Source organism: Pelodiscus sinensis, chromosome 16 (genome assembly GCF_049634645.1).
Source record: "Pelodiscus sinensis isolate JC-2024 chromosome 16, ASM4963464v1, whole genome shotgun sequence".
Lineage (NCBI taxonomy): Eukaryota > Metazoa > Chordata > Testudines > Trionychidae > Pelodiscus > Pelodiscus sinensis.
The window spans coordinates 561,294-588,862 of record NC_134726.1 but is presented as its reverse complement, the minus strand read 5'-3'; the positions used below and the strand labels follow the sequence as shown (position 1 = coordinate 588,862).

At 48.8% G+C, this 27,569-nt stretch overlaps 1 protein-coding gene across 17 annotated transcripts in view; it reads left to right on the top strand.

Moving 5' to 3' along the window:
• Nucleotides 1-27,569, top strand: part of MAPK8IP3 (mitogen-activated protein kinase 8 interacting protein 3) — a 126,190-nt gene that overhangs the window by 26,714 nt on the left and 71,907 nt on the right. For 10 of the 17 annotated variants that reach the window (XM_075898964.1, XM_075898962.1, XM_075898958.1 and 7 more), the window contains exons 5-6: nucleotides 4,165-4,188; nucleotides 22,909-23,050. In XM_075898964.1, the coding sequence (XP_075755079.1) occupies nucleotides 4,165-4,188; nucleotides 22,909-23,050 (166 nt within the window). Of the gene's footprint in view, nucleotides 1-4,164; nucleotides 4,189-22,908; nucleotides 23,051-25,994; nucleotides 26,124-27,569 lie in introns of those variants that run through there. The other 7 variants (XM_075898970.1, XM_075898969.1, XM_075898966.1 and 4 more) reach the window with 4 other exon arrangements.

The following is a 27,569-nucleotide window of genomic DNA, read 5'->3' as shown; positions in this document are numbered from 1 at the left end:
AATCTTGTATGGCTATGACCTTCCAATATGAAACATTTATACTTGAAACAGTCAGTACCAGTTTCCCACTCTATCTTGAGGCAGAACAAATTATATGGATTCTGATTAGGTGAGGTCGCCGGAGAGGCGTGGCCACAAAGTGCGCCCTAAGGAGGGGCACTCAGCCTTGACGGTGCCGAGGAGGCGGAGCCCAGACTAGTCTCGGAGTCCAGGTAAGGAAGATGGATGGGGGACACATGGCGTCCCTCCACCCCGGACACTTTAGTCGTTCTTCGAGTGGTTGCTCATGTCTATTCGAAGTAGGTGTGCGCACCACGTGCACCGTGTTTTCTGGAGCGTTTTCCCTAGCGGTACCCGTAGCGCCGGCAGGGCGCCCCCTGGAGTGGCGCCGGCAGGGCAGGGCATAAATACCCCTGCCGGCGCTGCCCCACCTCAGTTCCTTCTTACCGCCGTGACGGTCGTTGGAGCGTCTCTATCTCTCTTAGTCAGTCAGTTAGTTAATGGTTCCCGTTCTTCTACCTTGATTGTAAATAGTTCTCTTAGATAGTTAGGTTCTTTGTTTTCTCTCCCCCCTCGGGGATGAGGAATGCCAGGGCCGCAGGGCTTTAAGGCGTGCGCTGCCTGTGGGAAGTTTATGCCCAGAGGCGACCCACACGACAGTTGTCTGAAGTGTCTGGGTGAGGGCCATCTCGCAGTCGCCTGTAAGATCTGCAAGTCTTTTAAGCCGTGCACGAAGAGGGAGAGGGTTTCCCGCCTAAAACTTCTCATGGAGACGGCGTTACAGCCGGTGCCGTCGGAGCATCCTTATGGTGTGCAGCACACCGGCATCTACACGCTATGTTCCTCCTCGGCACTGTGCGTCTGCGTCGAGATCCTGGCACCAGTCTCACTCTCCGGCGTCCAAGAGGGTGAAGAAGTCCCGCGGAAGATCCCCTTCAAAAAAGACCATGTCAGACGGGTACCGCGATGCCAGCTCACCGGTGCGCACATCGGCTGCGGTGTGCCACAATCGGCAAGAAGGTCTTGATAGTCCAGGGCACCTGCCTTCTCACCGCCCATCCACGCCGGACACATTCGAAGCGGCGCAGGACCTTATTAGCCTCACTACACGCCCCCCCCCCGGTCATCAGTTGAGGCGGAAGGGTTGAGGTTGCCCTTGCCAGAGGCTGAGTTGGCTATGGCTTCGCTTCCGCATTACCCTGGCCGGCATGCTCGGGTGCCCTATGCGTCGGGACCGTCCCATGTGGGACCAGTACCAACTGCCACGACAGTGACACAACTTCGACACCGGGTCGCCTGTCTCGCTCAACTTCGGGCCGTGCCCGACCCTCAGTGGCGCTGGTCTCTCTCCCAGCCCCTCGTTTGGCGGCACCGGTACCGTACTCTCTCAGCCATGTGGCGTCCACGGTGGCACCGTTGCCTTTCACGGCACATAGCCTCCTGGAACCCTCGTCCGTCTCCGCACCGTCGCAAGCACCGGCACCGACCACGTGGACCTTGCCGGTGCCCCAGTCGACAGTTGCATCAGGACACTTGGCACCGAGCCTAAGTGGTTCAGCGGCTCCCCCAATGCCGTGTACGGTACCGGGCCTAGGTCCCCTGGTACCGTGCGCACCAGCAAAAACTCTTCCGGCACTGGGCCTGGGCACCCTGGTGCCGCAACTTCCGGCGTCGACTCTCCTGGCGCCGCCTAGGCACCCTGGTGCCGCAACCGACGGCAGGTCTCCCGGCACCGGGCATGGGTCCCCAGGTGCCACAACACGTCCGCCCCCGCTGTATCCATGCTGGCAAGCTGGAGTCCATGGCCAGGTTTGCCCCACACTCTTCGTCAGCTCTGCCCTGGCCGGACTCCGACTACTCATCAGATTCGGGCGCCACTTCCATCCGTTCAGGGTCCTCGGGAGCATCCTCGACCCATAGATCCTGTTCTCGACATCGGCGGGACCATTCGCTGACGCAGCAAACCTGGCCTCTGCATCCGCAGTGGCCTTTTTGGACGCCTTGGGCTTATCAATGGCAGGGACCAGTGCCTCCTTCTCTGGTGTCGGAGGCTTCGGGTCGCTGATCGCAGCCCTTGGCGTCGCTGTCTCAACCTCCCCCATCCCCGCATGGGGCACCGCAGCCCGACCTGGCGGCAGAGGCCCTGGTGCCAGAGCCGGGCCCACAGCCAGTGCAGTATGCTCCACCGGCACCGCAGTCGGCACCGATGCAGGAGTCATCCTCGTCGTCGTCTCCTGATGAGGCCCTGGCAGACCCGGCACCGAGTCTGCCTACTATGGATGCCCGTACGCATCAAGAGTTGCTTCGTCGCCTTGCATCCAATCCGGTGGAACCTGTCGTAGAGGATACAGATGTGCCGAAAGTGTCCGTCTGCTTTGTACATTGGACAAACGTCTCAGACACTTCACCAAAGGATCAATGCCCACAAAACAGATATTAGACAGGATCACAAAGAAAAAACAGTTTCTTGCCATTTTAACCAGAAAGGACACTCTCTCAATGACTTAACCACCTGCATTCTGCTTCAGAAGCCTTTTAAATCTGCACTTGAAAGGGAATCCTCTGAACTGGCATTCATGCTAAAATTCGACACTCTACACGGGGGGGGGGGGCTCAACAAAGAAACAAAGACTCTGGCTATCTTACCCATTACAAAAATAGCCTCCCCAATTATTACCTCTAATACCATTAGCTCACAGACATTTACCCCCCCCCCGCATGCCCCTTCTGTTCTGAAATTTGATTTGTCCTTTTCATGTGTTCATTTTTTTTAATTGTATTTTTTTGGTATATATGGTTGTGACTATTTTCTTCCACTGTTTGATCTGAGGAAGTGGGTCTGGCCCACGAAAGCTCATCCTCTAATAAACCATCTTGTTAAAGTACTACATAGTCCTGTATTTTGCAATCGCTTATAGACATTCCTATGAGTGGAGGAGCAGATACCCCTGTATAAAACTGTCCTTTACATTAATCTGGTTTTCCTTTCTTTTTTATTTCCTGATCCATGAGAACTGGAAATGTTTTGTATTCTACTTTCAAGGCCCAATCTGATCCTTGTATTAATAGTGCAGTGCTTGGAGTTAGATATCTTTGGTTGATTCCTCTCTCACTTGTACCAAAGTAAACAGGGGAAACTTAATAGAAGTCAGTGTATTGTGAAGTATAAAACTACTGTACGTGGCAGAAGAATCAGTCCTTCTGTGTTCTGACTGGTGGTTCCTGCCGTTGGCACCTGCCAAAATTAGATAGAGTGATGTGAACATCACTGTATGATGCAGGTTGGATGAATTCTACTCACATTTCCCCTTCCCAGATGTACAAGAAATATTAGGTAAATGTGGCTTTGTGCTGTCACTGTGGAAAGGGATGCACGATGGAAAATTTCAAGAATTGTGATAAGCTGTCTGTTTGCTGTGGGGAGGGACACAATTGTCAGCATGACTTCCCTGCTCTACGTTGCACAAGTAGCAATCTTCCATTCCTTGAAGGAGGAAAAAAAGAGACTCCTACATCATGTGTGACTATGACTCCTTCTGAGTTTGTATAACTGAAAGAGGACCTTTTCTTTCATTCCAAGCTTTGTATTGTACCCGGGTGTGTGTGAATGTGGAACTATAGCTACACATTCATGTTAGCATGTGCATTTATGTTGGGTATGTTCTGTGTTATTGCATGAATGTGTAGAAATGAACACATAGTGTGTGTGCTTTACTGCAGTGGTATGTGTTTGTGGGAATCATACATGAACATCTCACTCCATTCATAGGTGTTTGTATGAGCTCATCTGTGTGCTTTGGTGGGTGGGTGCATTTTGTGTGCTATCCTAAATAGAGACTCATTTATGTGATCCCATACATATACTTGATATGTTTGCTTGTCACTGTGGCTGAAGTTTGCATAAGCACTGAATATACATGTATGCACGAGACACAGAGAGAGAGAGTGTGTGTTTTCACATTGTTTGATTATGAATGCATGTATATAATGGGTCTGCTGCATCACTCATGTTTATGAGGCTGTGTGAGTCTCCATAACTGCTCAAATGTGTATTTGGGAGAGTACATGCACATATGTGTGTTTGCATGATTCTAATGGTTGTTTTCTTGTCTCGCTTCTCATGCGGTTGCCACGCTGTTTTGGCTGTTTTGTTTGTCACTGCAGTCATCGCCAGTCATGGAGGAAAAGGTAAATCCTCTTAAAGCATTTTTTAAACTGTTACTTTTTAGATTGGGGTAGAGCCGTGGTCACCAACCAGTCGATCGCAATCAACTGGTCAATCACGAGGCCTCGACTAGTCGATCACGAGGTGTTCGGGCCCCGTCACTCCCCATTTCTCCCCCCACCCCCGAGAAGCCCCACTACCTACCTCCAGCGTAGTGCCGGCTTCCTGCAGGGTGGATGGAAGTCCTGCCTGCAGCTTCATACCACTTCCGGACGTTTCAGAAGTGCGCTGGCTGCTCCCTTCCCACAGCCCTGTGGTGTGCTGGGCGCGCTGCGGGAGGGGGCGTCGGCCCAGGAGGAGGAGTGCGGCGGCTTCCCTGCACTGCAGGAGGGGTGAGTCGAGTACAGGGGTTTCCCTGCGCTGCGGGAGCAGGGGTTGGTCCCAGGGTTTGGCCTTGGGGCAGGCGCGCGCAGGAGTTTGGCTGCACTGCGGGAGGGGGGTTTGGCCCAGGGCAGGCACCTGAGGGGGTTTGGCTGCGCTGCGGGAGGCACGCGCCGGTCCTGGAGGAGGCACATACCGGCTTCCCGGGGGGGAATCCTGGGAGGAGGCGGGTGCAGGGGACTCAGTGCTCCCCTGTTCCTTGCTCCCCACTCGCGTGTTCCCTCTCTCTCCACTCCCCAGCCTCAGAAACCTGTCCCCACTGGCACCCTGTCCCCTCTCCCCTCCCAGCACCCTGTCCCCTGTCCCTTCTCCCGTCCCCAGCCGCAGAACTCTGTCCCCACTGGCACCCTGTCCCCTCTCCCCTCCCAGCACCCTGTCCCCTCTCCTCTGTCCCTTCTCCCGTCCCCAGCCGCAGAACTCTGTCCCCACTGGCACCCTGTCCCCTGCTGAAGCACCCACTACCACCCTTCCCCAGTACTATGTCCCCTGCTCCCACCAACACAGTTGGGGCCACATTAGTGGAGCTGGAGGGGTGGGGGTGGGGGGTTTGGAGGAGGTTTTTTTGCATCTAACTGGTGTGGCCCCAACTGATTTTTCTGTGGGACAGTGACCCCTGACTCAGAACAGGTTCCCTGCCCTTCTCAGAAATAAAGACAATGCAGAAACATGTTGTGTTTGACGTAGTATTTTATTTGAAAATGAAGCCTGGCCAACAAACCTCCAATTGGGGCCAAGCCCCCATCTGGTCTCAGCAACATAACACTCCTGCACTCCCCTTTACCCCAGACCCAACATCTGAGCTTATCATACACTGGAACCCCCTGCCCTGAGCCCCTCATATACCCCAAACCAAATTCCTGAACCCTCACATCCAGAAGTCTGTGGCTTGCTTAGTACCCCAACCCTACATCCGACGCCAACACTGCCCGGCCTAGAGCCCCCTCCCCGAGCCAGCGTCCCCTTCTCCACCTCCTCCTGCGTCCAGATTTCCTCCCAGAGCTTGCACCTCTCACCCCTTCCCACACCCAAATCCCTCATTCCTACCCCTGAGCCTACACATCCTGTCTCAACCCAGCGAGGGTACAGCTAGACTGCAGGAGTTGTTCAGGACTCCGGAGATATCCCAGAAAAACTCTTCTGGATCCAGGGATGCGTTTGTTCTTCCACTTCTTTTAGTGGAATAGCAAAAATGATCTTTTGGTCACCGCTATATTCCTCTTTCCACGAGGAATAAGGGGGCTTCCAAAAGAAGGGTTTTTTCTGACATTTGGTCCAATCTAGACAGGCCAAATGTTGGAAAAACTTCTTCCTACAGAAGATTTGGGGGGAAAAAAGCAGCAGTATAAGGGTTGGGGATAGCATGTGATGGAGGAGAATAGAGAGGGCAGGGCGGTAGATCTTGGCTTGTTCTGTCATTTAAAAAGCGATCTTGGGTGTAAAAAGGTTGGAGACCACTGGGGTAGAGTAACAGATAACTGACTGTTGGGGGTATAATGTCCTGGCTTGTATGCCATCACCCCTACTGGTATATGCATTAAACTGATTAGTGTAAATGACGGTTCCTTCTATTGACACATGAAAGAGCCAGTCAAACTGCTGCTTTAGCATAGCAGACAGAGGCCAGTGTATTCAAGAGCAGAAGATTCAGAGGTTGAGTCTGAAAACCAAATGAGCCCAGGATGCTGAGGTGATCAGAGTGTCTGGGTTTATCATTCTAGGCTATTTTGAGGTGCTTCTGAATTCTCCCAAATGTATAAACCTGTCTTACCCCACACTGGCAAAACATTCTGTGTGGGTGTATACAGTAGAACCCCATTTCTCCGAGCCTCCATTATCCGGCCCTCTGTATTAACTTGAAATGGGGCTGGCACCACCCAGGGCTTTAGCTGGGGCTTGTGCTGTTAGCACCTAAAATCTGAGAGTGGCTGTCTGGGACTGAAGCCCATTCTCTGGATTATCCATTTTTTGGTGATCTGATCTGGCTCCAGTCCCAATTACATCACATAAACGGGGTTCCACTGTAAAGTGTTTCATTTTCAGTATCATCTCAACTCCCCACCTCTGAGCATAGCCTGGAAAATGGAATTCTGTGATCTTAGTTTATAAAGGGGGTGGTGGTGAAATATCTTTCCTTCTCTTAAACGTTCCTAGAGTAACAGCCATTTCATTATTCTTTTAAAATTTTAGAACTTTATTGGGAGAGCTTCCTGATTTTCAAGTCTAGGTAATTTAGCTCCTCATTGAATAGATTCATCTTTAAACTTCCTTGAGGAGTAGACTGGAGAATTGCAACAAGCTTTTTTTGTAGCTCACTTTCCCTCACCAGCTGGGAATCTGGGCCTCTTCTTTATTTAGTGTAGTCTACTGTGAAGTGCTGGTCACATTTGCAGTGCTATCTAGATAATTCTGTGGCATCCAGACAGAAACATAAGACACTATGTAATGGAATGGGGGTGTAACAATTTTTATCAGTATGTGTTGGGGAAGGCTTCATTGTTCATGAGTGGCAAAGCTGTTAATGAGTTATGCAGGCCATCTTAAAGGAGGACAGGAAAAATCTCTTGTATGCACTGTCTGCTTTTTAGTGCTACCACCTGTTTTGCAGAAAAAAATATTTTAGTGCATTATCGAGCCTCTTTATTTTGTTCCATTGCACTCTGAGGGGGAGGGAATCTTTAAAACAGCTCTAATAGTCATAGAACACTAGAACTGGAACGGACCTTGAGAGGTCATTGAGTCCAGTCCCCTGCCTTCATGGCAGGACCCAGTCCATTCAAGACCATCCTTGATAGACATCTGTCTAACCTGCTCTTAAATATCTCCAGAGATGGAGATTCCACAACCTCCCTAGGCAATTTATTCCAGTGTTTAACCACCCTGACAGGTAGGAAGTTTTTCCTAATGTCCAACCTAAACCTCCCTTGCTGCAGTTTAAGCCCATTGCTTCTTGTCCTATCCTCGGAGGCCAAGGAGAACAATTTTTCTCCCTCCTCCTTGTAACACCCTTTTAGATACCTGAAGACCACTATCATGTTCCCTCTGTCTTCTCCTTTCCACACTAAACAAGCCCAATTCTTTGTCCTCCCTCAGAGGTCGTGTTCTCTATACCTTTAATCATTCTTGTTGCTCTTCTCTGGACCTTCTCCAATTTCTCCACATCCTTCTTGAATTGTGGTGCCCAAAATAGTGTATGTAGTGACCTAAAATTGTTTTCTCTACCTAAAAAGAATGACTTTAAGTATGCAATCTTGGGAACTTCAGGAATAAAAAGCGCTATATAACTAAATGCAAAGCTGGGAGTTTCCCCTCAGTAGTATGAAAGTCCCATTTCCAGTCTTGGAACTTCTTGTGATCTTTAACTCTGATAACTAATCCGGGTATAATGCAGGGGATGGAAATTCCCCCAAGATAGTATAATGCTGAGTGTGGAAATTCCACATTCAGGAGAAAAAGCATTTCTATAGCAGGTTATTGAGAAACTAAAATTTGAAGCTGTTAGTCTGGGGTGGAGGGTGGATGAGTGGGCAGTATGCTGGTGTGGCATCCAGCAGTGTGTGTGATGGATTTAATTTATCATAGTTCTATGGCCATCATTAAGGTGGTGAGTATGTGAAAGACGTTGTATTGCTAGGCAGCGACTTATCTTGAACTGTATAGTATCAGGAAATGGTCTCCAGAACTATAGCAGATATACTAAAGTAGCAGACATTTTTAGAATGACTCCTGCTGGATAACATTTCTAAAATCGAACTCTACCAATGTACTTATGAATCTGGATAAGATACGTTGTACACTTTTCAAACTGAACTGAAGCTTGGTACATTTATTTCTGTGGCTTTACCTCTCTGGAAGATCAGAGTTTTTCTTCGAGTGGTCCCCGTGGGTGCTTCACTCATGGTGTCGGGCTCGTCCTGGCGCTGCAGGACAGCTGTTTCCAGCCGGATGCGCCTGCGCAGTGTACAGCATGTGCCGTTTGCGCTGTTTGATCTTCGCGTGCACCCAGCTTCCCTGTCAGTTCCTCTTAACCATCCCTTAGCACAGACGGAGCTCTCAATCTCTCTCTCCTCACAACGATCTCTTCCCTTAGGGAACCTTGTATATAGTCATTGTATATAGTTAAGTCAGTTCACTTTGTTGCCTGTTCTTATCTTATCTAAAACAAAAAAAAAAAGACTTTGTTTTTACACCTCTTTGAAGAAACCCCAGCTTGCCGTGGCTCCCTGCTGCTACAGCCGGGAATCAGCTGAGAAAACAAACCAAAACCAAACCAAACAAACTGTTCTCTCAGAAAAGGACGATTACTGATCATGCCGGGGTCCCCAGGTTTAAAAAGTGTGCTCACTGCAGTGAGCCAGTGCCAATATCTGATGGGCATTCTCTGTGTGTCCGTTGTCTGGGGGAAAACCACGCTCCCCACAAGTGCGGGCATTGCTCTAAAATGACAGCCCGCACTCGCCGAGATAGGGAGATGAGGCTGAAAATGTTCTTGTTGGACCCCAATGCGGGAACCTCTGAGCAACGGGGGAGAACCCCTAAGAGGAGAATCTCCTCTCCTGATCTTCGGGAGAAAAGAAAGAAAATCTCCCCAGCCAGATCCCTTCCACCTGAAATAATGGTGGGGGATCAGCATGAATCCTCTAGCTCCATTCCCTGACCCCTGCAATCTGGGTCGGGGACGAAGGGAGCAAAGGCTGCAGTGCCAAACAAGACCCCCTCCGGGCTGGGAGCAGCCTCGGTGCTGGCAAAGCTTCCGGCACCACATCAGTCATCTTCAAAGGGCCAGGAGAAAGCCGCATGGATGGCAGCGGGGCGTGAGCAACTCGGAGCACAGTTGTGCCGGCTCAGAAAGCAGCAGCAGTGTGGATAAGCAGCGCTCACACCTCAAATGCGCTGGCACCGCTTTCGTCCCCCCGGGCATGCTGCCAGCACCGGGGGAAAACCCCCCAGCACCAGCCCTCCAAGCAAGGTCGCAGCTGCACAGTGGGGCTTCTAAGACACAGCCAGCCCCGGCACCGGACTATGCAGCGCAGCAACAGCTGTCCAGCACACTGGCTTCAGAGCTGCAGGGGGGGCCCGGACACGCAGCGCCAAGCAGAGCCATTCATTCCAGGGGGGCAGGGATTAATCCTTCTCCTTCCCCGAGATTTTCGCCAGTCCTTCTTCACCTACAGCATATGGCTCACCATTGTGCCATGGCTACCGATATCACAGTCCTAGGCACCACGCCTATTACAGACGAGACTCTCCGTATGGGCGTCCTTATTGCAGAGGCTATTATAGACGCCCATCCTGTTCTCCACCACGTGGGTGATCCTGTTACTCTCCGCACAACATGCACAAGGGGCGGCATACCGGCATTAGGTCATCCAGATGTTCGTCTCCTCGTCCATCGAATCGTTACTATGACTCTCACCATTTTTCTCCGTGCTCACCTTGTCCACATTCCAGTCATTATGGGTATCCGCAGTCCTCGCACTATAACCTGCCATCAGCGAGGCACACGTCGCCAAGACAGCACTTTGACCATCGTCTGGCGTCCCCATCGCACAGCCGCGCAGACACCACGCATCAGTCGGACCTCGAAGAGGGTCAATTGTCCGAGGAAGACGACTGTAAATCCAGTTCCTGACGGTTCACCCTTGTCGTCTCATGGGGCAGTTTTCCCTTCAGACACGTCCCCACCAGATGATTTTAAGCAATTCAAAGACCTTTTCATGTGGGTGGCTCAATCCCAAGACATACAGATAACAGTCACAGACGAAACAACATCGACTGCTAAAAAACTTGCACCCTAGACAGAGCACAAAGGTAGCCATCCCAATTGACGATGCCAATATGGAAGCTGCAGACGCCATCTGGCGCACACCAGCATCAGTAGCGCCAACCTGCCCTGCCGCAAGGCCGATAAGAGATATTTTGTCCCGGCCAAGAATCTGGAGTTCCTCTTCGATCATCCGCAGCCAGACTTCCTCGTGGGGGATGCAGCACAACAAAGAGCCAAGGCACCTCAATACAAGTCAACACCGGATGCTAAGAAGCTGGACACATTTGGCAGGAAGGTTTATTCTTCGGTGACTCTTCTCCTGTGTATTTCCAATTATGCTTTCTTATTATCAAACCATAATTTCGATAATTATGAGAGAATTTCCCAGCTTCTACAGTATCTTCCGGAAAATAAGCACCCTTTCTTAAAGACCCTGGTACAGGAGGGTTTTACGGCATCTAGGGCGAACTTGCAGATCTCCTTGGATGCAGCTGACACGGCAGCTCTCACTACTGCAACTGTGATAACGATGAGATGCTCGTCTTGGTTAGCTTCTGCAGCAATACCTAAAGAACTCCACGCAAAAGTTGAGGACCTTCCCTTTGATAAGAATAAATTGTTTGCGGAAAAGACGGATGAAATCCTTCACTCTGGGAAAGATTCCAGATCCATGCTTCGCACGTTGGGGATGTACACCCCCCAGTTTCGCCGCAAGAAATATTATCCGTACCAAAAGAGGTACAATTATCCCTATCAAAGGCAGCAATATCTGCAATATCAACAGCGAACCATAGACCAATCATGTCTGAGGCAGTGCCCGCAATGTAAAAGAACCTGACCATTCCGTTTGACCAACCAGCAAAATCCCAAACAGCAAGTTTGATGGTTCGGTCGAGGGCATGCACCAACTCCCTTCTGTGACGGAACAACATCAACACACTCATCTTTTTCACCATCGTCTGCGACCTTTTCGAAATCAATGGGTGGCAATTACATCAGACCGATGGATATTACAGCTGGTGGCATCTGGGCTCACCATCCCCTTTACCACCATGCCACCCACAAAACCACTATCCCCATCCCTTTTCAGGAACCCTTTTCACGAGAGCCATCTGAAAGAGGAAGCTCAGTGTTTGCTGTCTATAGGAGCCATAGAGCCCGTACCTCCTCAGTTCATAGGGCAGGGCTTTTATTCACGGTATTTTCTAACAGAGAAGAAGACCAGAGGATGGAAGCCGATCCTTGATCTCAGAAGGCTAAACAAATATCTCCGCCGTCAAAGGTTCAAGATGGTGACCCTTGCCAAGATACTACCGTCACTGGAGAAGGACGATTGGTTTGCAGCCCTCGACCTTCAAGACGCCTATTTCCATATAGCCATACATCTGGCTCACAGGCGTTTTCTCCGCTTCACTATCGGCGATGATCACTTCCAGTACCGAGTGCTACCGTTTGGCCTAGCATCTGCTCTCCGGGTGTTTTCAAAGACTCTCGCAGTAGTAGCAGCTCACTTGCGACGCAGAGACGTAATCATATTTCCATATCTGGACGACTGCCTTATAAAAGGTAGGCCCAGGCAAGAAGTCCACCGTATGGTAGCATTGGTCAGACAGACATTTTTATCACTCGGGCTCATAATCAACGAGCAGAAGTCGTTTCCAGACCCTATGCAGACGATACTCTTCATAGGTGTACGGCTCGATTCCACCATGGCCCGTGCATACTTACCTCTAGAGCACTTCCAGCTTTTACGTGACCTAGCCACAGTAGTCATCCATGAACCTACGATCACCGTACTTACCTGTCTTCGCCTTATGGGCCACATGGCCACCACCACCTTTGTGGTCCAGCATGCAAGACTTCATTTTCGTTGTCTCCAACACTGGTTGGCATCCGTGTACACTCCAACGAGGCATTCCTTGCACAAGGTGATAACCCCGACTCCTTTAGTTAGGAGATCTCTCGGATGGTGGCTCCACCCAGGAAACCTACTAGCAGGAGTTCCATTCAAATGTCAGCAGCCATCGACTCAACTGACCACAGACACCTCCCTCTTGGGATGGGGGGCACACTTCGACGATGTGTTCGTACAGGGCAGATGGTCAGCAGTGGAGGCACTGTCTCATATCAACCTCCTAGAACTGAAAGTGGTGTTTCTTGCTTGCAAGCATTTCCATCTGCAGATAGCTGGTACAACTGTATGAGTGCTGATGGACAATATAGCAACTATGTTCTATATCAATCGACAAGGAGGATCATGATCACAAGCACTGTGCACGCAGGCAGTCCATCTATGGAACTGGTACATAAAAAAACCGTACCACTTTGGTGGCATCGTACTTACCTGGGACGAGCAATGTCACAGCGGACACTCTGAGCAGAGTTTTCCCGCAGGATCATGAGTGGGAAATCCACCCCGAGGTCTTGGACAGCATTTTCCAAGCTTGGGGGACTCCGCAAATAGATCTATTCGCGACTTACAAAAACAAGAAGTGTCACCTTTACTGTTCCAGGGGAGGCATAGGCAGAGGCTCCCTGGGAGATGCACTTCTAGTCCCTTGGAAAGCACCTCTGCTTTATGCGTATCCACTGACAGTGCTTATCCCAAGAGTCATACAGAAAGTCAATGAAGATTCAGCCCGGGTCATTCTCCTGGCACGAGCCTGGGCGAGGCAAACGTGGTACCCATTCCTCCACAGGATGTCCCTATCACCACCGCGGCCCTTGCCACTCTGCCCAGACCTCCTTTTCCAGAATCAGGGGTTCTTCTTCGGGTAGTCCCCGTGGGTGCTCCACTTTTGGTGTCGGGCTGGTCCCGGCGCCGCAAATCGGAGCTTTAACAGAGCTGTGTGTGTGTGTATGGTCGGGCAGCGCGCGTGCACTCCCGTTTCGTGCCTTTCATCTACCGCGCGCTGCCCGGCTCCCGCCAGTTCTTCTCATCCGCCTTGGGTCGCAGACGGAGCTTCCCTACTCTCTCCTCAAAATTTCCCCCTTCTTCCCTTCGGCTGTTTGCCGTGGGGAAGCCTCACAACTTTTACTGTTTAAATATATACTGCGTCTAGCCCCGTTGGCAGACGCGGTTTAAAAAAAAAAAAAAAAAAAAAGAGAGAAATAAAGAAAGAAGAAAGGAAAGAGTATACTGAGAAAGAGCAGTGCTATTTATAGATATACACTGTTGGCGTTTTTCTGTTGCCTGCTCTGGTTAAAAAAAAAAAAAAAAAAAGAGAAGAAGAAGAGAAAAAAGGAAGGAAATAAAGTTTAAACAGAAAGAAAGTAACACGGAGTAACCGGGGACGCATACAAGCGGCTGCTCTTAGCAGGCGGTAACACTCAGTCCCCACAACTCAAAATGCCGGGCTCCCCCGGCTTCAAGAAATGTGAAGGCTGTGCTGAGCCAATGCCGGTGTCAGATGGACACTCGGCTTGCATTCGCTGCCTTGGGGAGACTCACATCCCCCAAAAGTGCTCCCACTGTGCCAGCCTGACGACTAGAGCCCGCAAGGAGCGGGAACGTCGTTTAAAGGAGATCCTGTTTGATAAGGCTCTCATGCCTTCCACTGCCTCAGGATCCTCTGCCTCTGACCCCACGGCTGATAAGCGGAAGGCTCCTTCTGAGGCTTTGCCCTCATCAAAAAAGAGGAAAGCCTCTCCTGCTCACTCCCTGCCAGCTGCTCCGCAGTCGCGGGTAAGCGCAGGTGACAAGCCGGGCACTTCTCGTTCGAGGGTAACCCGCGCTCCATCAGTCAATAAGCCGGCCGGCACTTCAGAGTCTCGTCAGCCCACTGCTCGGGATCCTCACCCGGCACCGGGGCTTCTTAAAGAGACAGACGCAGCGGCACCAGTTGTATCAGCGGTGCCTGAAGGGCTTTTAACCACGGCCCCCCACAGGGAGCTGTCCTCAGCACCGGCAGGGGATCAGCGTGCTCATACTCAGATGCCTGCTTCACAGCCCTTAACCCTTCACTCTCCAGGCTCTACTCAGCCAGCAGCATCAACACAAAAATCAAATGCCCAGGGAATCTCCCAGTGTGCCTCACCAAGGTCTCACCACGAGCCATCCCCTCACCGCTGTGCATCTACGCACCACGCAAGAGACCATGGGCATTATTACCACCGCAGTCTCTCATCTCGTCACTACTATGATAGAGAGCGTAGCTGTTCACACCAGAGATATTCGAGATCTCCTTCTCCGGCGAGACGCTCACGATCACCAACTCATTCACCTAGAAGTACATATTACGCCAGGTATGACAGCACTAGATCTTCTGGACGCTTCTCCCCTGCAAGGTCTGGCCGGCACTATTCTCATCGTTATAGACCGGACTATCTTGAATCATCTCATCGCAGTCACTCTCGGTCTCATCGCAGGTCTCCATGTTCCTGTAGATCAGTTAGTCCACGCCCTGGGCGCTCGGAGATCTCCAAACGTTCTCCGCTACGACGTCCTGTATCTTCTCGTTCCCCCACGCATTGTTCTCAAATGTCGGACCTAGAGGAAGGGCAACTCTCGGAAGGTGAGCAGGATATGTCCCCAAATGCCAGTTCACCACAGCCCTCTAGGGATGAATCACTGTCTATGGGCGAGAAGTCTCCACCGGATGATCTTAAGGAATTCCAAGACCTGTTTAAGCGTGTAGCGCAATCTCAGGAAGTGCAGCTCACTGAGTCTCAAGCTAAACAGCATAAGCTGTTTAAGAATCTGCACCCTAAACAACAGAGAAAGATTGCACTCCCGGTAGATGAAGCCATCTTAGAAGTGGCACAGGATATCTGGCAGACGCCAACATCGATACCGCCGACTAATAAGAAAATTGATAAGAAGTATTTTGTTTCATCCAAAGGACTGGATTTTCTTTTCAATCACCCTCAGCCGAATTCCCTGATAGTGGATGCGGTTCGTCACAAGAACAAGATGCCCCAATTCAAGAATTCCCTACCGGATAGGGAGACAAAGAAATTGGACCACTTTGGTCGGAAAGTTTACTCTTCCTCGACCTTGTTACTGCGGGTTGCCAATTATGCTGCTCTGTTATCGAACCATAACTTTGATAATTACTCTAAGTTACCGGAACTCATGCAGCACCTCCCTGACAGTAAGAAGTCTCTCCTTAGATCGGTTGTCCAGGAAGGTTTCACCGCATGTAGAACAGCCCTTCAGATAGCCGCGGACATTGCTGACACAGCCGCGCGAGCAATGGCAACAGGCATTGCGATGAGGAGAGCTTCCTGGCTACTGTCAGCGGGAGCTCCTAAGGAGTTGAATTCCAAAGTGGAAGATTTACCCTTTGATTGTCAGAAGTTGTTTGCCTCTACTACCGATGAGATCCTCCATTCTGGCAAGGACTCTCGTATGACCCTTCGTTCTCTGGGGATGTACACGTCACCTTTTAAACGCAGACGATACTACCCTTTCCAGAGGAGATATGATTATTTTCCCTATAAGCAACAGCAGCAGCAGCAACAGCAGCGTGGATCTGACCAGTCTAGATTCAGACAGCGCCCTCAGCGCAAACGTCAGCAACAGAACCGCTCTGCTGCTCGACCTTCCCAGAAGCAGCAGGTTTGACTCCCGTGCAGAGGACGCGAACATGTCTCCAACGGTCAGCGCTCGGAAGCCTGCGATCACCACCACCACTCTATTCCACCACCGCCTCAGGCCATTCTTTCATCAATGGGCCACCATTACCTCGGACCGATGGGTCCTAGAGGTCATATCGTCGGGCCTGACGATCCCGTTCTCATCAATCCCTCCGACCACTCCTCCCACCCCATCCCTTCTCAGGGACCCGTCTCATGGGGCCGCTCTTCGAGAAGAGGTTCTTCACCTACTCGAGATCGGAGCCATAGAGAGAGTACCCGACGAATTCCGAGGCAAAGGGTTCTACTCCAGGTATTTCCTGGTTCCCAAAAAGTCCGGAGGGTGGAGACCGATCCTGGATCTGAGGGGTCTGAACCGTTTTATTCGAAAGCAGCGCTTCAAAATGACCACCCTGGCCAAGATCATGCCAGCACTAAACAGAGGAGACTGGTTCGCAGTCCTGGATTTGCAAGACGCATATTTCCATGTAACGATTCACATAGCCCACAGGCGTTTTCTCAGATTCGTAGTGGGCGACGACCATTTTCAGTACAGGGTTCTGCCTTTCGGCCTCATTTCGGCCCCAAGGGTGTTCTCCAAGACACTAGCGGTAGTGGCTGTCCATCTTCGAAGGATAGGAGTCGTTATCTTCCCCTACCTCGACGATTGCCTCATCAAGGCACGCACCCAGTTAGAGGCTCAACACATGGTAGTCGCAACTCAGGAGTTGTTCGACTCCCTCGGCCTTATCGTGAACACTCAAAAATCGCGCCCACGACCTACGCAGATTTTAACCTTCATAGGAGCGCGTCTCGACTCCCAGTCGGAAAGAGTCCACCTTCCACTCGAGCGTTTTCAAGTAATGCAAGATCTGATAAAAACAGTTTTGCACGCTCCAATGCTCCCGGTGCGCGTATGTCTCCAGCTTCTGGGACATATGGCTTCCACGACAATCATAGTGCGCCATTCAAGACTGCACCTCAGGTGTCTGCAGCATTGGCTAAGCACGGTTTACAAGCCTACCGACCACAGCATTCGCAAGACTGTAGTACTTCCAGTACATGTCAAGGACTCTCTAGTATGGTGGACGAATCACAACAACATGTTGTCAGGAGTTCCCTTCCATGCACCACAACCGTCACGAGAGATAACCACAGACGCTTCTCTCATCGGCTGGGGTGCCCACATGGGCACAAAAACAGTTCAGGGTCGTTGGTCCACTACGGAGATGATGCTCCACATCAATCTTCTCGAGCTTCGAGCCGTGTTTCATGCCTGCAAACACTTCAAGGTATACATAAAAGGTACTGTCACCAGAATTCTCACGGACAATGTAGTCGCAATGTACTACGTAAACAGACAGGGGGGTGCCCGATCCCGCTCACTTTGTGCGGAGGCGATTCGTCTCTGGAAATGGTGCATTCGAAACAACATCTCTATAGTTGCGTCATACTTACCGGGTGTGAACAATACCACAGCCGATGCACTGAGCAGGTATTTCCCCCAGGACCACGAGTGGGTGATCCGCACAGATGTCCTCTTAACTCTCTTCCATCAGTGGGGGTTTCCGACGATAGATCTCTTTGCAACACGTGCCAACGCAAAATGCAGAGCTTACTGTTCCAGAGCGGGAGTGGGACCTCACTCGCTGGGAGACGCATTCCTCCTTCACTGGGGCACATCACTCTTGTATGCATTCCCCCCTGTTGTACTCATTCCCAGAGTACTCGAGAAGGTTGTGATGGACAGGGCACGAGTGATACTTATAGCCCCAGCATGGCCCAGGCAGCCATGGTACTCAACCCTTCGGCAGCTCTCTGTACGAGCACCGCGCCGACTGCCTTGCCTACCAGATTTGCTGACACAACAGAGAGGCTCACTGCGTCACCCGAAGCTGGACACTCTGCACCTCACTGCATGGATGGTACATGGTTCAGCGAGTCCGAGAATCTTTGTTCGGACCAAGTGAAGCGTGTTCTCCTGCACAGCAGGAGAGATTCCACCAGGAAAACCTACCTGTCAAAGTGGTCCAGATTTGTACGATGGTGTGCTCCTAAACTCCTGGATCCCTTGCTTTCGCCGATGCATGTCTTATTGGACTATGTCCTTCAGCTGCAGGCAACCGGACTAGCCATTTCATCACTTAAGGTCCACATAGCGGCAATAGCTGCTTTTCACTACCCCGTTGAAGGCAAGTCGGTTTTTTCTCACCCCATGATGGCTAGATTTCTCAGAGGATTGGCTAACCTCAACCCACCACGGAGACCTCCGCCACCTGTATGGAGTCTTGACCTGGTTCTCGATGTCCTCACTGGGCCATCGTTTGAACCGCTGGCCACGGTACCGCTACCGATGCTTACGATGAAGGTACTTTTTCTTCTGGCTATAACATCAGCACGCAGGGTGAGCGAGTTATCCGCACTAATGTCAACGCCTCCCTATACAGTCTTCAACCCGGAATCAGTGATACTGAGGTCTCATCCAGCCTTTCTACCTAAAGTATGTACGGAATTTCACATAAACGAACCAATTGTTTTGCCATGTTTCTACCCAAAACCGCATGCATCTCAGCGAGACGCTCTCCTGCATACGCTCGATGTCCGCAGAGCCCTGGCTTTCTATATAGACAGAACCCGTACTTTACGTAAGACGGACCGCCTCTTTATTTCAACATCGGGCTCTTCTAGGGGCAAGTCCTTATCCGCCCAGCGCATTTCCAAGCTGGTTGTCTCTTGTATCACGACGTGCTATACTATCCGTAAGAAGTCTCTCACCTCGCAACCTAGAGCTCACTCAACACGAGCAGTCGCTGCGTCTACAGCTTTCGTGAAAGGTGTCCCTCTTCGTGACATCTGCCGTGCTGCGACTTGGTCTTCAAATTCTACCTTTTCAAGACATTATGCAATTGTTCAGCACTTCACCACTGACTCAGCAGTAGCCTTGGCAGTGTTGCCTACTGCTCGGAATACCGATTCCGAAACACACGTTTAGCCGAGATTACTGCTTCGGAGTCACCAAAAGTGGAGCACCCACGGGGACTACCCGAAGAAGAAAAGGAAGTTACTCACTTCGTGCAGTAACGATCGTTCTTCGAGGTGTGTCCCCGTGGGTGCTCCACGACCCGCCCTCCTCCCTGCTTCGGAATCTTGTTTTTTTCTGTCTTTCAGATAGGCGGTGAGACGAACTGGCGGGAGCCGGGCAGCGCGCGGTAGATGAAAGGCGCGAAACGGGAGTGCACGCGCGCTGCCCGACCATACACACACACACACACACACACACACACAGCTCTGTTAAAGCTCCGATTTGCGGCGCCGGGACCAGCCCGACACCAAAAGTGGAGCACCCACGGGGACACACCTCGAAGAACGATCGTTACTGCACGAAGTGAGTAACTTCCTTTTACCGCTTCACCCCAGACCAGAGAGTCTCCATCTGACAGCATGGCTCATAGCCGGTTCAGAGTAGAGGAGCAATTTTGTTCACAAGCGGTAAAATCAGTATTGTTAAACAGTAGGAGACAAGCCACTAGGAAGTCTTATCTGGCAAAATGGAACAGATTCGTTGCTTGGTGCAAAGAAACTGGCATCCTGCCGCATTCTGCACCAATGCATAACATTCTCGATTATATTCTCTCCTTGCACCAGGCGGTCCTTACAATTTCTACCCTGAGAGTTCATCTATCAGCTATCACCGCTTTTCATACAGGCTTCAAGGATCATTCAGTTTTTACTCACCCCATGACCAAGAGAATGCTTAAGGGTATAGTGAACCTTAAACCTCCGCTAAGACCCATTCCTCCTTCGTGGAGTTTGGACATGGTACTCAACGCATTAATGTACCCACCTTTTGAGTCGCTAGCTACCACCTCATTATCGATGCTTAACACAAAAGTAGTATTTTTGCTGGCTGTTACATCGGCACGTAGGGTGGGCGAACTGGCAGCATTAATGGCAATGCTGTCTTTTACAGTTTTTACAGAAAACTCAGTAACATTATGTACCCATCCAGCTTTAATCCCTAAGGTTGCTACGCAATTTCATATCAATGAACCAGTGATTTTTACCTGTCTTTTGTCCAAAACCACATCCTTCGGCTCGGGACTCTCTATTCCATACTCTCAATGTACGCCGGGCGTTAGCATTCTATTTAGATGGAACACGGTCCTGTCGTAAAGACCGATCATCTATTAGTATCCATAGCGGACCGCTCTAGGGGCGATGCGTTGTCTTCTCAGCGACTGTCCGACATCATAGTTTCCTGTATCACCATGTGCCACGCAATGCGTAACAAGCCTTTCCAGACTTGGCCTAAAGCACATTCTACTAGGGCGGTAGCAACGTCCACAGCTTTTGCCAGAGGAGTCTCTCTATCGGAAATATGCAGAGCAGCTACATGGTCCTCGTGCCTGACGTTTATGAATCATTACACAGTGGTTCGGAAATGGACTCCTGACCACTCAGTGTCGTCGGCAGTGCTTTCGGTCATTTGACAAACTTGAACTCCAGGAACGCTACCTGAGCACTGCTACGAAGTCACCATGAGTGGAGCACCCACGGGGACCACTCGAAGAGGAACGAGAAGTTACTCACCTCGTGCAGTAATGAGGGTTCCCCGGGGGTGCTCCACAACCCACCGTTCTTCCCTGTTCCGGAGTTGTTTTGTTCTTTGTATCCTTTCCGATACGGAATGGTGAGGGAAGCCGGGTGCGTGCAAAGGTCCAATGGCGCGTTCTGTACACTGCGCAGGCGCACCTGGCTGGAAACAGCTGTGTAAAACCTCTGAGCTGCGGCGCCGGGACGAGCCCGACACCATGAGTGGAGCACCCCCGGGGACCCATCTCGAGGAACCCTCGTTACTGCACGAGGTGAGTAACTTCTCGTTTTATGTGCTGCCTGTACCAGAGGGTTCTTGCATCTGTTATGAAATGTCCATTTATGAATAATGGGAGCCACAAGACATGATTATTGCCCTCCCACTTCTCTGCCAATCCCAGATGGGACCCAGCGAGCAATAACTGCCAAACTGCACCGCTTCCCTGCCTTATCAGGGGCTTCCATGGCAGCACAATGGACTGACACGTCATCAAAGCATGTTCTGGCTTTCATATGAGCAATGCTGAGAGTGCAGCTCCTGGGTGTTCTTTCTCCCCCGCACTCCCCTTTCTCCGCAAGGAAATTAAATCTTTTTTCCAGGCTGCCGGCTCACTCCTTAACCTATTGCGTCAGCTCCTGTGTTAGTGCGTTTGCTCAGGTCTCACGGGCCTCAGGTTCCACTACAATAATTTCATGTTGGTCATACGTGGAGCAGTTCTAATGATCTCTTGGCTGGGTCCTTGGAGAAATGGTCTCCATGTACAAATGCAATGTCCCATAGAATCAATATGGAGCCTGCCTGAGCATGTTTGTATTCAATAGGAAAAGACTGACCCTTTACTCTTGCCCTGCCTTTCATATGTGAACTCCAACAAGCCTGTGTGCACTTTTTTTTAAATTTTATTTTTTTTAATTACGCCGTGGGCGAGAGAGGGCTCCAGCCTGGCTAGGCCCACTATGCCATGGGCAGAGGGTTGTTCCAGCAGCCTCCCTCCTGCAGCAGTCCATGGTGGACTGGCTAACCGGTTAAATATACAGTTTAATTGGTTAACATTATAAACAGGAATTTTACATTCCTATCCCTGTGTCCACTAGGCCCTAGCCCTGGGGAGGGAATGCCCTAGATCCCAAGGGAGAGTAATCAGAATAATAGAAGATTAGGGTTGGAAGAGACCTCAGGAGGTCATCTAGTGCAACCCCCTGCTCAAAGAAATATCAACTCTGGGCTCATGCTGCAAGGTGAGTCAGTTTTAATTTGCATCCAGAGCTGCAAAGGAGTCCTGGTGGTGTAGACTGCAAAGGCTTTGCTAAATCAAGGCATCTTCTGGCCATGCTCTGTCTTTGGGCTGCTCTGGTCATTTGCAGCTAGGCGCTTTGGCGAAAGAGAGCTTGTGGATGCATTGTTCTGGTGCAACCTCTTCTCCTGCCCCTCTTGCTATAGCCTTTCTCTATTAGAACTGAGTCAGTCTCTCTCTCTCTCTCTCTCACCCACCTGCAAACCAGCAGGTGGGAACTATTCTGGACTTTCCATAGGGAATATTGGTGACAGTTGCATGTTGCCACTTTTCATGTTTTAATACTGGAAATCATACACTTTCGTTCTAATATAGTTAATGCCAGTGGCTGGATTGTAATTGGAGTAGACTCAGATCTACAATGGGAAAGATAGGTGAAGTCAGAGGGCCAGCTCCACTTCCTGCCTATTCCTGGGACCCTGTACATCCCTGTCATCACCTCCAGCATTTTCCCATAGCTACTGCCCTTTTGCTTGCGGTTTCACAAGATTATCTTTCTTTGAATACAGAGTTTTGTGGGGTCGAGAGGCTCCAGGAGGAGGGAGCAGAGGACTATATCCTCTATGGCATGTCTCCTTATAGGACCTTCCAAGGGGAAATGCTGCTTAAATTGGGTGGCTGTACCCATAGCTCCTTCTGTGCACCCCAACTTTTTCAACTACAGATGAGGGCAGTCAGCCAGTCTATGGAGTTTTGTCCCTTCACCCCTTCCAGCAGGAGGACATAGTCTTGACTCTAAGAAACACTCTTGATGAGGTGATTTATAATTGGGATCATTGGCCTGCTAGATCAACAATTGGTGTTTGGCAACCCAACTTTGATAGTATCTTTTAATGAAGAGGTTGTAAGGTTCATCTGTGTAGTCTAGCAATAGACAACCCGGTTTGAATCACAGAATCAGCTGCTTACTCATTCAGGCTGTGGAAGTTGGGAGTTAACTCAGCATTTGGGGGTGGGAATAGAATTCAGTCATTGTGTCAAGTGAAACTTTAGTCACTTTCTTTACCATAAAGATCATGTGGTTTTGCTAACAGATTGTTTCCTCTGTTTTTCTTTTTTGCTCTTGTTTGCAGAAAGGAGCGTCCTAACTCTCTGAACGTCTTCCCCCTTGCCGATGGAATGGTACGTGGGCAGATAGGGGCCAAGATCATCCCCCCAGTGGACCACTGGCACCTGAGTGACCTCGGCCAGCTGCAGTCCAACTCCAGTTACAAGGTTTTATAGATTGTCACAGAAAAAGAGTTTCCCACTGTCAAAAACATCTCACATCTTCATAAAGACAGAAACCACCATGTGTCCATAACCCTTTGCAGCCTTTCCTTTTTGTATAGCTAATCTTTTCTTATAGCAGAACCCTCCCTGAGTAGGACAAATGACCTTCAGATACTTATGTTGGGTGGAGGATTGGTTTTGACCCAACTCATGTTTTTGTCACTTTCTGATTTTGTTTCAGTTCTAATTCCTGCTATTAGTGTTTTCTGCTGTTGGAGTTTGATCTTGGTTGAGAGAGAGAGGGGTGTGTGTGTGGGGGGGGGGGGATTACATCTCTTGCCCAGATCAATGCTGTTTATGAATCGTTTGGTTGTGGAAATGATGGAATCCGTCTTCTGCCCCGTCATGGGAACTGTGCCTCTGTCTCCTCAGGGCTACACGTTGTGCTGCTGTGCCATGCTCTGCTCTTTCTAGATGATCTTTATTCAATAATCTTCCTGCCTTTGGGTTCCTCTGCCACACTAGAGAAACTGGGTGCCTCTGCCACCTCCACTGATGGTAGCAACACCTACTGTCTGCAGTGCATCTAAAAGCTTTCTGTCTTTATATGACTTGCGCAGCTGCTGTAGAATGATTGGTACAGCTGGTTGCATTGTGCCACTGTGAGCAAGCCTTTATAGCACCTTCATAGTCTACACTGGTAATCTGCTTGTGTGGACAAAAAATCACATCACTGCCGCTGCACTAGTGCTGCTAGCCCTCCCTCCACTCTCCTACAGTGCTGTGCTCCTCCTTTCAGTAACTGCTATGTGCATTGAGTCCCAGCAGTTGCTTCTCTACCATCACCTCCAATATTTTCCCCAACCTGCTGCCCTTTTGCTAACAGTTCCACAAGATCATCTTTCCTTGATCCTTTCCAGCAGGTCTGATAGCATTTGAAGTATTCACAAAGCTGTATCTGGAGAATTCCCCCCAATTCCAGTAGGTCAGCCAGTAGTTGATCCCTTCTGAAAAAATGTCATGTAAAGTACACTAGCTTCTCTGAATGCATTATTTTAAAACATCAGTTTGAATAAAATGCCTTTGTAAACACATCCATTAATTACTATTAAACTTGGCAAAAAGGAAGCTGTTCTCCTCTCTTACAAAATAAGTTATAAATTGTTAATGCTGTAAATAACAATAAAAATACTGTGAGGTGGTAATGAGGTGAGAGAGAGAAACATAATGTATCAGCCTCATATGTTACCCAGGCCTGCCCATCACATCCTCGCTGGGAGGTGCTGCTTTATCAATTTCCAAGTACTTGGTGGGGAAAAAAAACAAAAGAGGAACATTAGAATGAAATTGCCTTGAGATTCCAGGTATCCTAAAGAGGCAGTACTGCTGCCAAATGAATGATAGATCATAGTTCACGTCCAGTGAAACACTGTCCACCACTAATTTCTCCCTAGCTCACCAGGCTACTGTCCTAAAAGCATGAGGGCATGGAATCTCAGAGCATATGCCCACATCCTTATACAGGACCAAAACAATTATTGGAACTTAATCATACCCTTTACTTAGAACCAGTGGCTGGGGTTTGGCCTGCATAATGGTTTAAAAGTGCTGTGGAATACTGACCCTGGAAACCATAGGACTTGGCCAAAATGCCTTGATTATCATTCATATCTCATGATAATTTGCAAATGTCCAAAAAGAACTTGCTTTGGAGGGCTGTGCTAGGAACTGTAGAATACAAGTCCCTCAGTGCACTGGTATAATCAAGGATGGAGGGATGTAAAAATGGCACAGACATTCCATAAACTGATTTGTATTCTGCCTGTGCTGAACCACTTCAGGGAGACACAGTGCAACCAACACTTGCATGCACTCCTTATCCCCATGCAAATGCATTTCCTAACACTTTCATTTAATCAACTGTGTGTATCTTTTGCAAGGGATAGTAGGGAAAAAGATGGAAGTATATTCATTTTAATAGACTTAAAGCTTCAGATTTAATCTATGCTGCATAGCACAAAGACTACAAGTTTTTCACCAATAGCTGTCTGCAGTTTATCAATAATTCACTCTGCATGACAGGAAATATCAGAAATTCAAATAAAACTCTAGAAACCTTGAATTCTGAGTTCAGGAAGTGCAGGTTACTAACTATATCTTTTTGTCATTTGTTTATGATTGTGTCAGGCAAAGAAATCAATTTATAATGGAAAGAGAATATTGTCTGTTGCTGACAGTACTCAGTTATGGGTGTATCCATCAAGTAATAGTGATAAATGTTCAATGCTTGTTAAGGAAAGCCCAAGTAGAGAGTACTAGGTTTGAGGAAGGTAGCTTCTGGGGTGTGAGTTATGCTGTGTGATATGGAAAATCCTGGATGCATAAGTTAAGGTAGATATCATAAAGCAGGTGGAAATTATCCTTTGAATAATTGATAGCTGGTAGCAGATGCAGCATGATTAAGTGTTGAGTAATAAGGGTACAAGTGGGTAGTGGGGTCACTGTATGGATTGGAGGAGGTATCTTGCATGCAAAGCTTTCAGTTGTTCTCATTGGGCAGTACTTTCTGCTTGAACTGTTAGAAATGCTCTTGCTTGGCCATTGAACTTCATCGCAGTGCTGCAAATACGTTCTGCTGACTTCACTTTGTTTTACTTCTGTGGTGCTCTAAGTTCTTTCTGTGTTGGGGACATAGCTCATGTTCACATACACACTGATAGCTGACCCACCGGCTCTTTTTTCTTCTGTCTGAACTGATTTTTCATCTTTAAGAATCTTAGTAAATATTTTTACATTTTCTTTATAACTATTATTATTTATTGTTTTTTGCATCTTACTTTTTGTAACTAGATTAGGTTTTTGTTTTGCTTTTTTATATTTAGCATTTTATATTTTGGAGATTTAGTCCTTAATGTTTTTTGTTTGTTTTTATGTACTGTATTTTCAGTGTTAAAACCATAGAATTGTGGCTACTCATGGTGACATACTACTCCTATGAATTTTGGGCTTTTGCAATGCATTTTGGAGGTCACTGCTACACATTTGAAGTTTAGGAGGCTGACAGGTCTGACTGTAGGTAAGTGGTGGCTATGGAGAATATTATGTAAGTGAAGTGATTATGGCAATCGTCCCCTGGACTATAAGATAGCTAGCGAGGGTTGGTTTATACTACATAACTTTTAGCAACACTACTGGGTTGACACAGTCATGTTGCTGAAAGTCAGGCAGAGTAGCTGCTCTTTGTGGGCTCTTTTGCCAACAAAATATTTCCACCCCAAACGAGTGGCATTTGTGTTGTCGATAGGAGAGTGTTCCTATCAAAAACTCACTGGCATTTGTTGTGGCAAAACTTTTGTCTTTTGGAGAGGAGGGGTTTAACACCTTCGAAAGGCATAGCCTGAACGAGGGAGATTTGGCGGTAGTGAGGGGTATAAGGGATATCTCACCAGTGTCAAGTAGAGTTCCTCAACGACAACAAGAATTATCTTGGCTCTAGCTAAAGGTTTTGGAGTGGCTGTTCCTAAAGGAAGCTGATTGGCTATGGATCATATTCTGTATGAAAGAGGAAAATTAAGAGGCATAGACAAGTGCGTGAGGTAGACTACGATGGTTATTTCATGTTTTGAGTGAATGGAGGATTATATAAATAAATAGCAGTGCATGGGGCATAGATGTGGAATAGGAATAACACCCATGGAATTGGAGTTTATTGTTTCTGAATATGGTTCCTCTGAGTAAGGATTTATTGCAGACTGAGCAAGGTATCCATTTCATGATCTCCATCTAGGCTATGGCATTGAGAAGAATGATAGGTACAGTATATACAGGAACATCCCAGAATTGTCAGATGACCCCGCCTCAATTGCTGGGGGTGGATTCACTGACATTTTACACTGAATAATTGTGTGGTTTTTAGCCCCTTTGATTCTGTGCCCTGGGAGTGCAGCGGGAAATGTTTGTCAAAGTAACTTCCCAATATGTTGGAGTTGTCCATGAAACCATCTGATTTGATGCTTTGCTTTGGCACATTAGAATGGAGTTGTGAAAAGTCTCGTATTCAAAAATAGCAGCTTAAAGAAAAAAATCTATTTCAAATTTGGTGCCCAAATCAGCAAGTAGATACACAAGTGGCCATTTAATGAATCAGGAGGATGATCTAAACGTCCATACAGGAGAAGTGGGTGTCCTGTTTGCACTCACAATCCAAAAAGGTTAAGCAAAAAGAGTGGATAGTATTTGATAGCAACATTGTTTAAAAAAAATCAATTTCAGTGTCTGCACATCAACAATCAGGAAATGCATGTGGCATAGGACGCCTGGTTTCCTTACTGCAGTATACACCAGGATACTGCAGAAATGAGCACGGACAGGGATACGTCAGTGTGTTTCTAATTAAAGTAGTATGTCAATCAGTAAGCCGCTTTTTTTTTTTTTTTTTTTTTTTTGTAAAGAATATTTGGCTGCCAAGGGTTACATTGCCATTTTTTCACAGTCTTCATTTCCATCCCACTTAGAGCTGTTT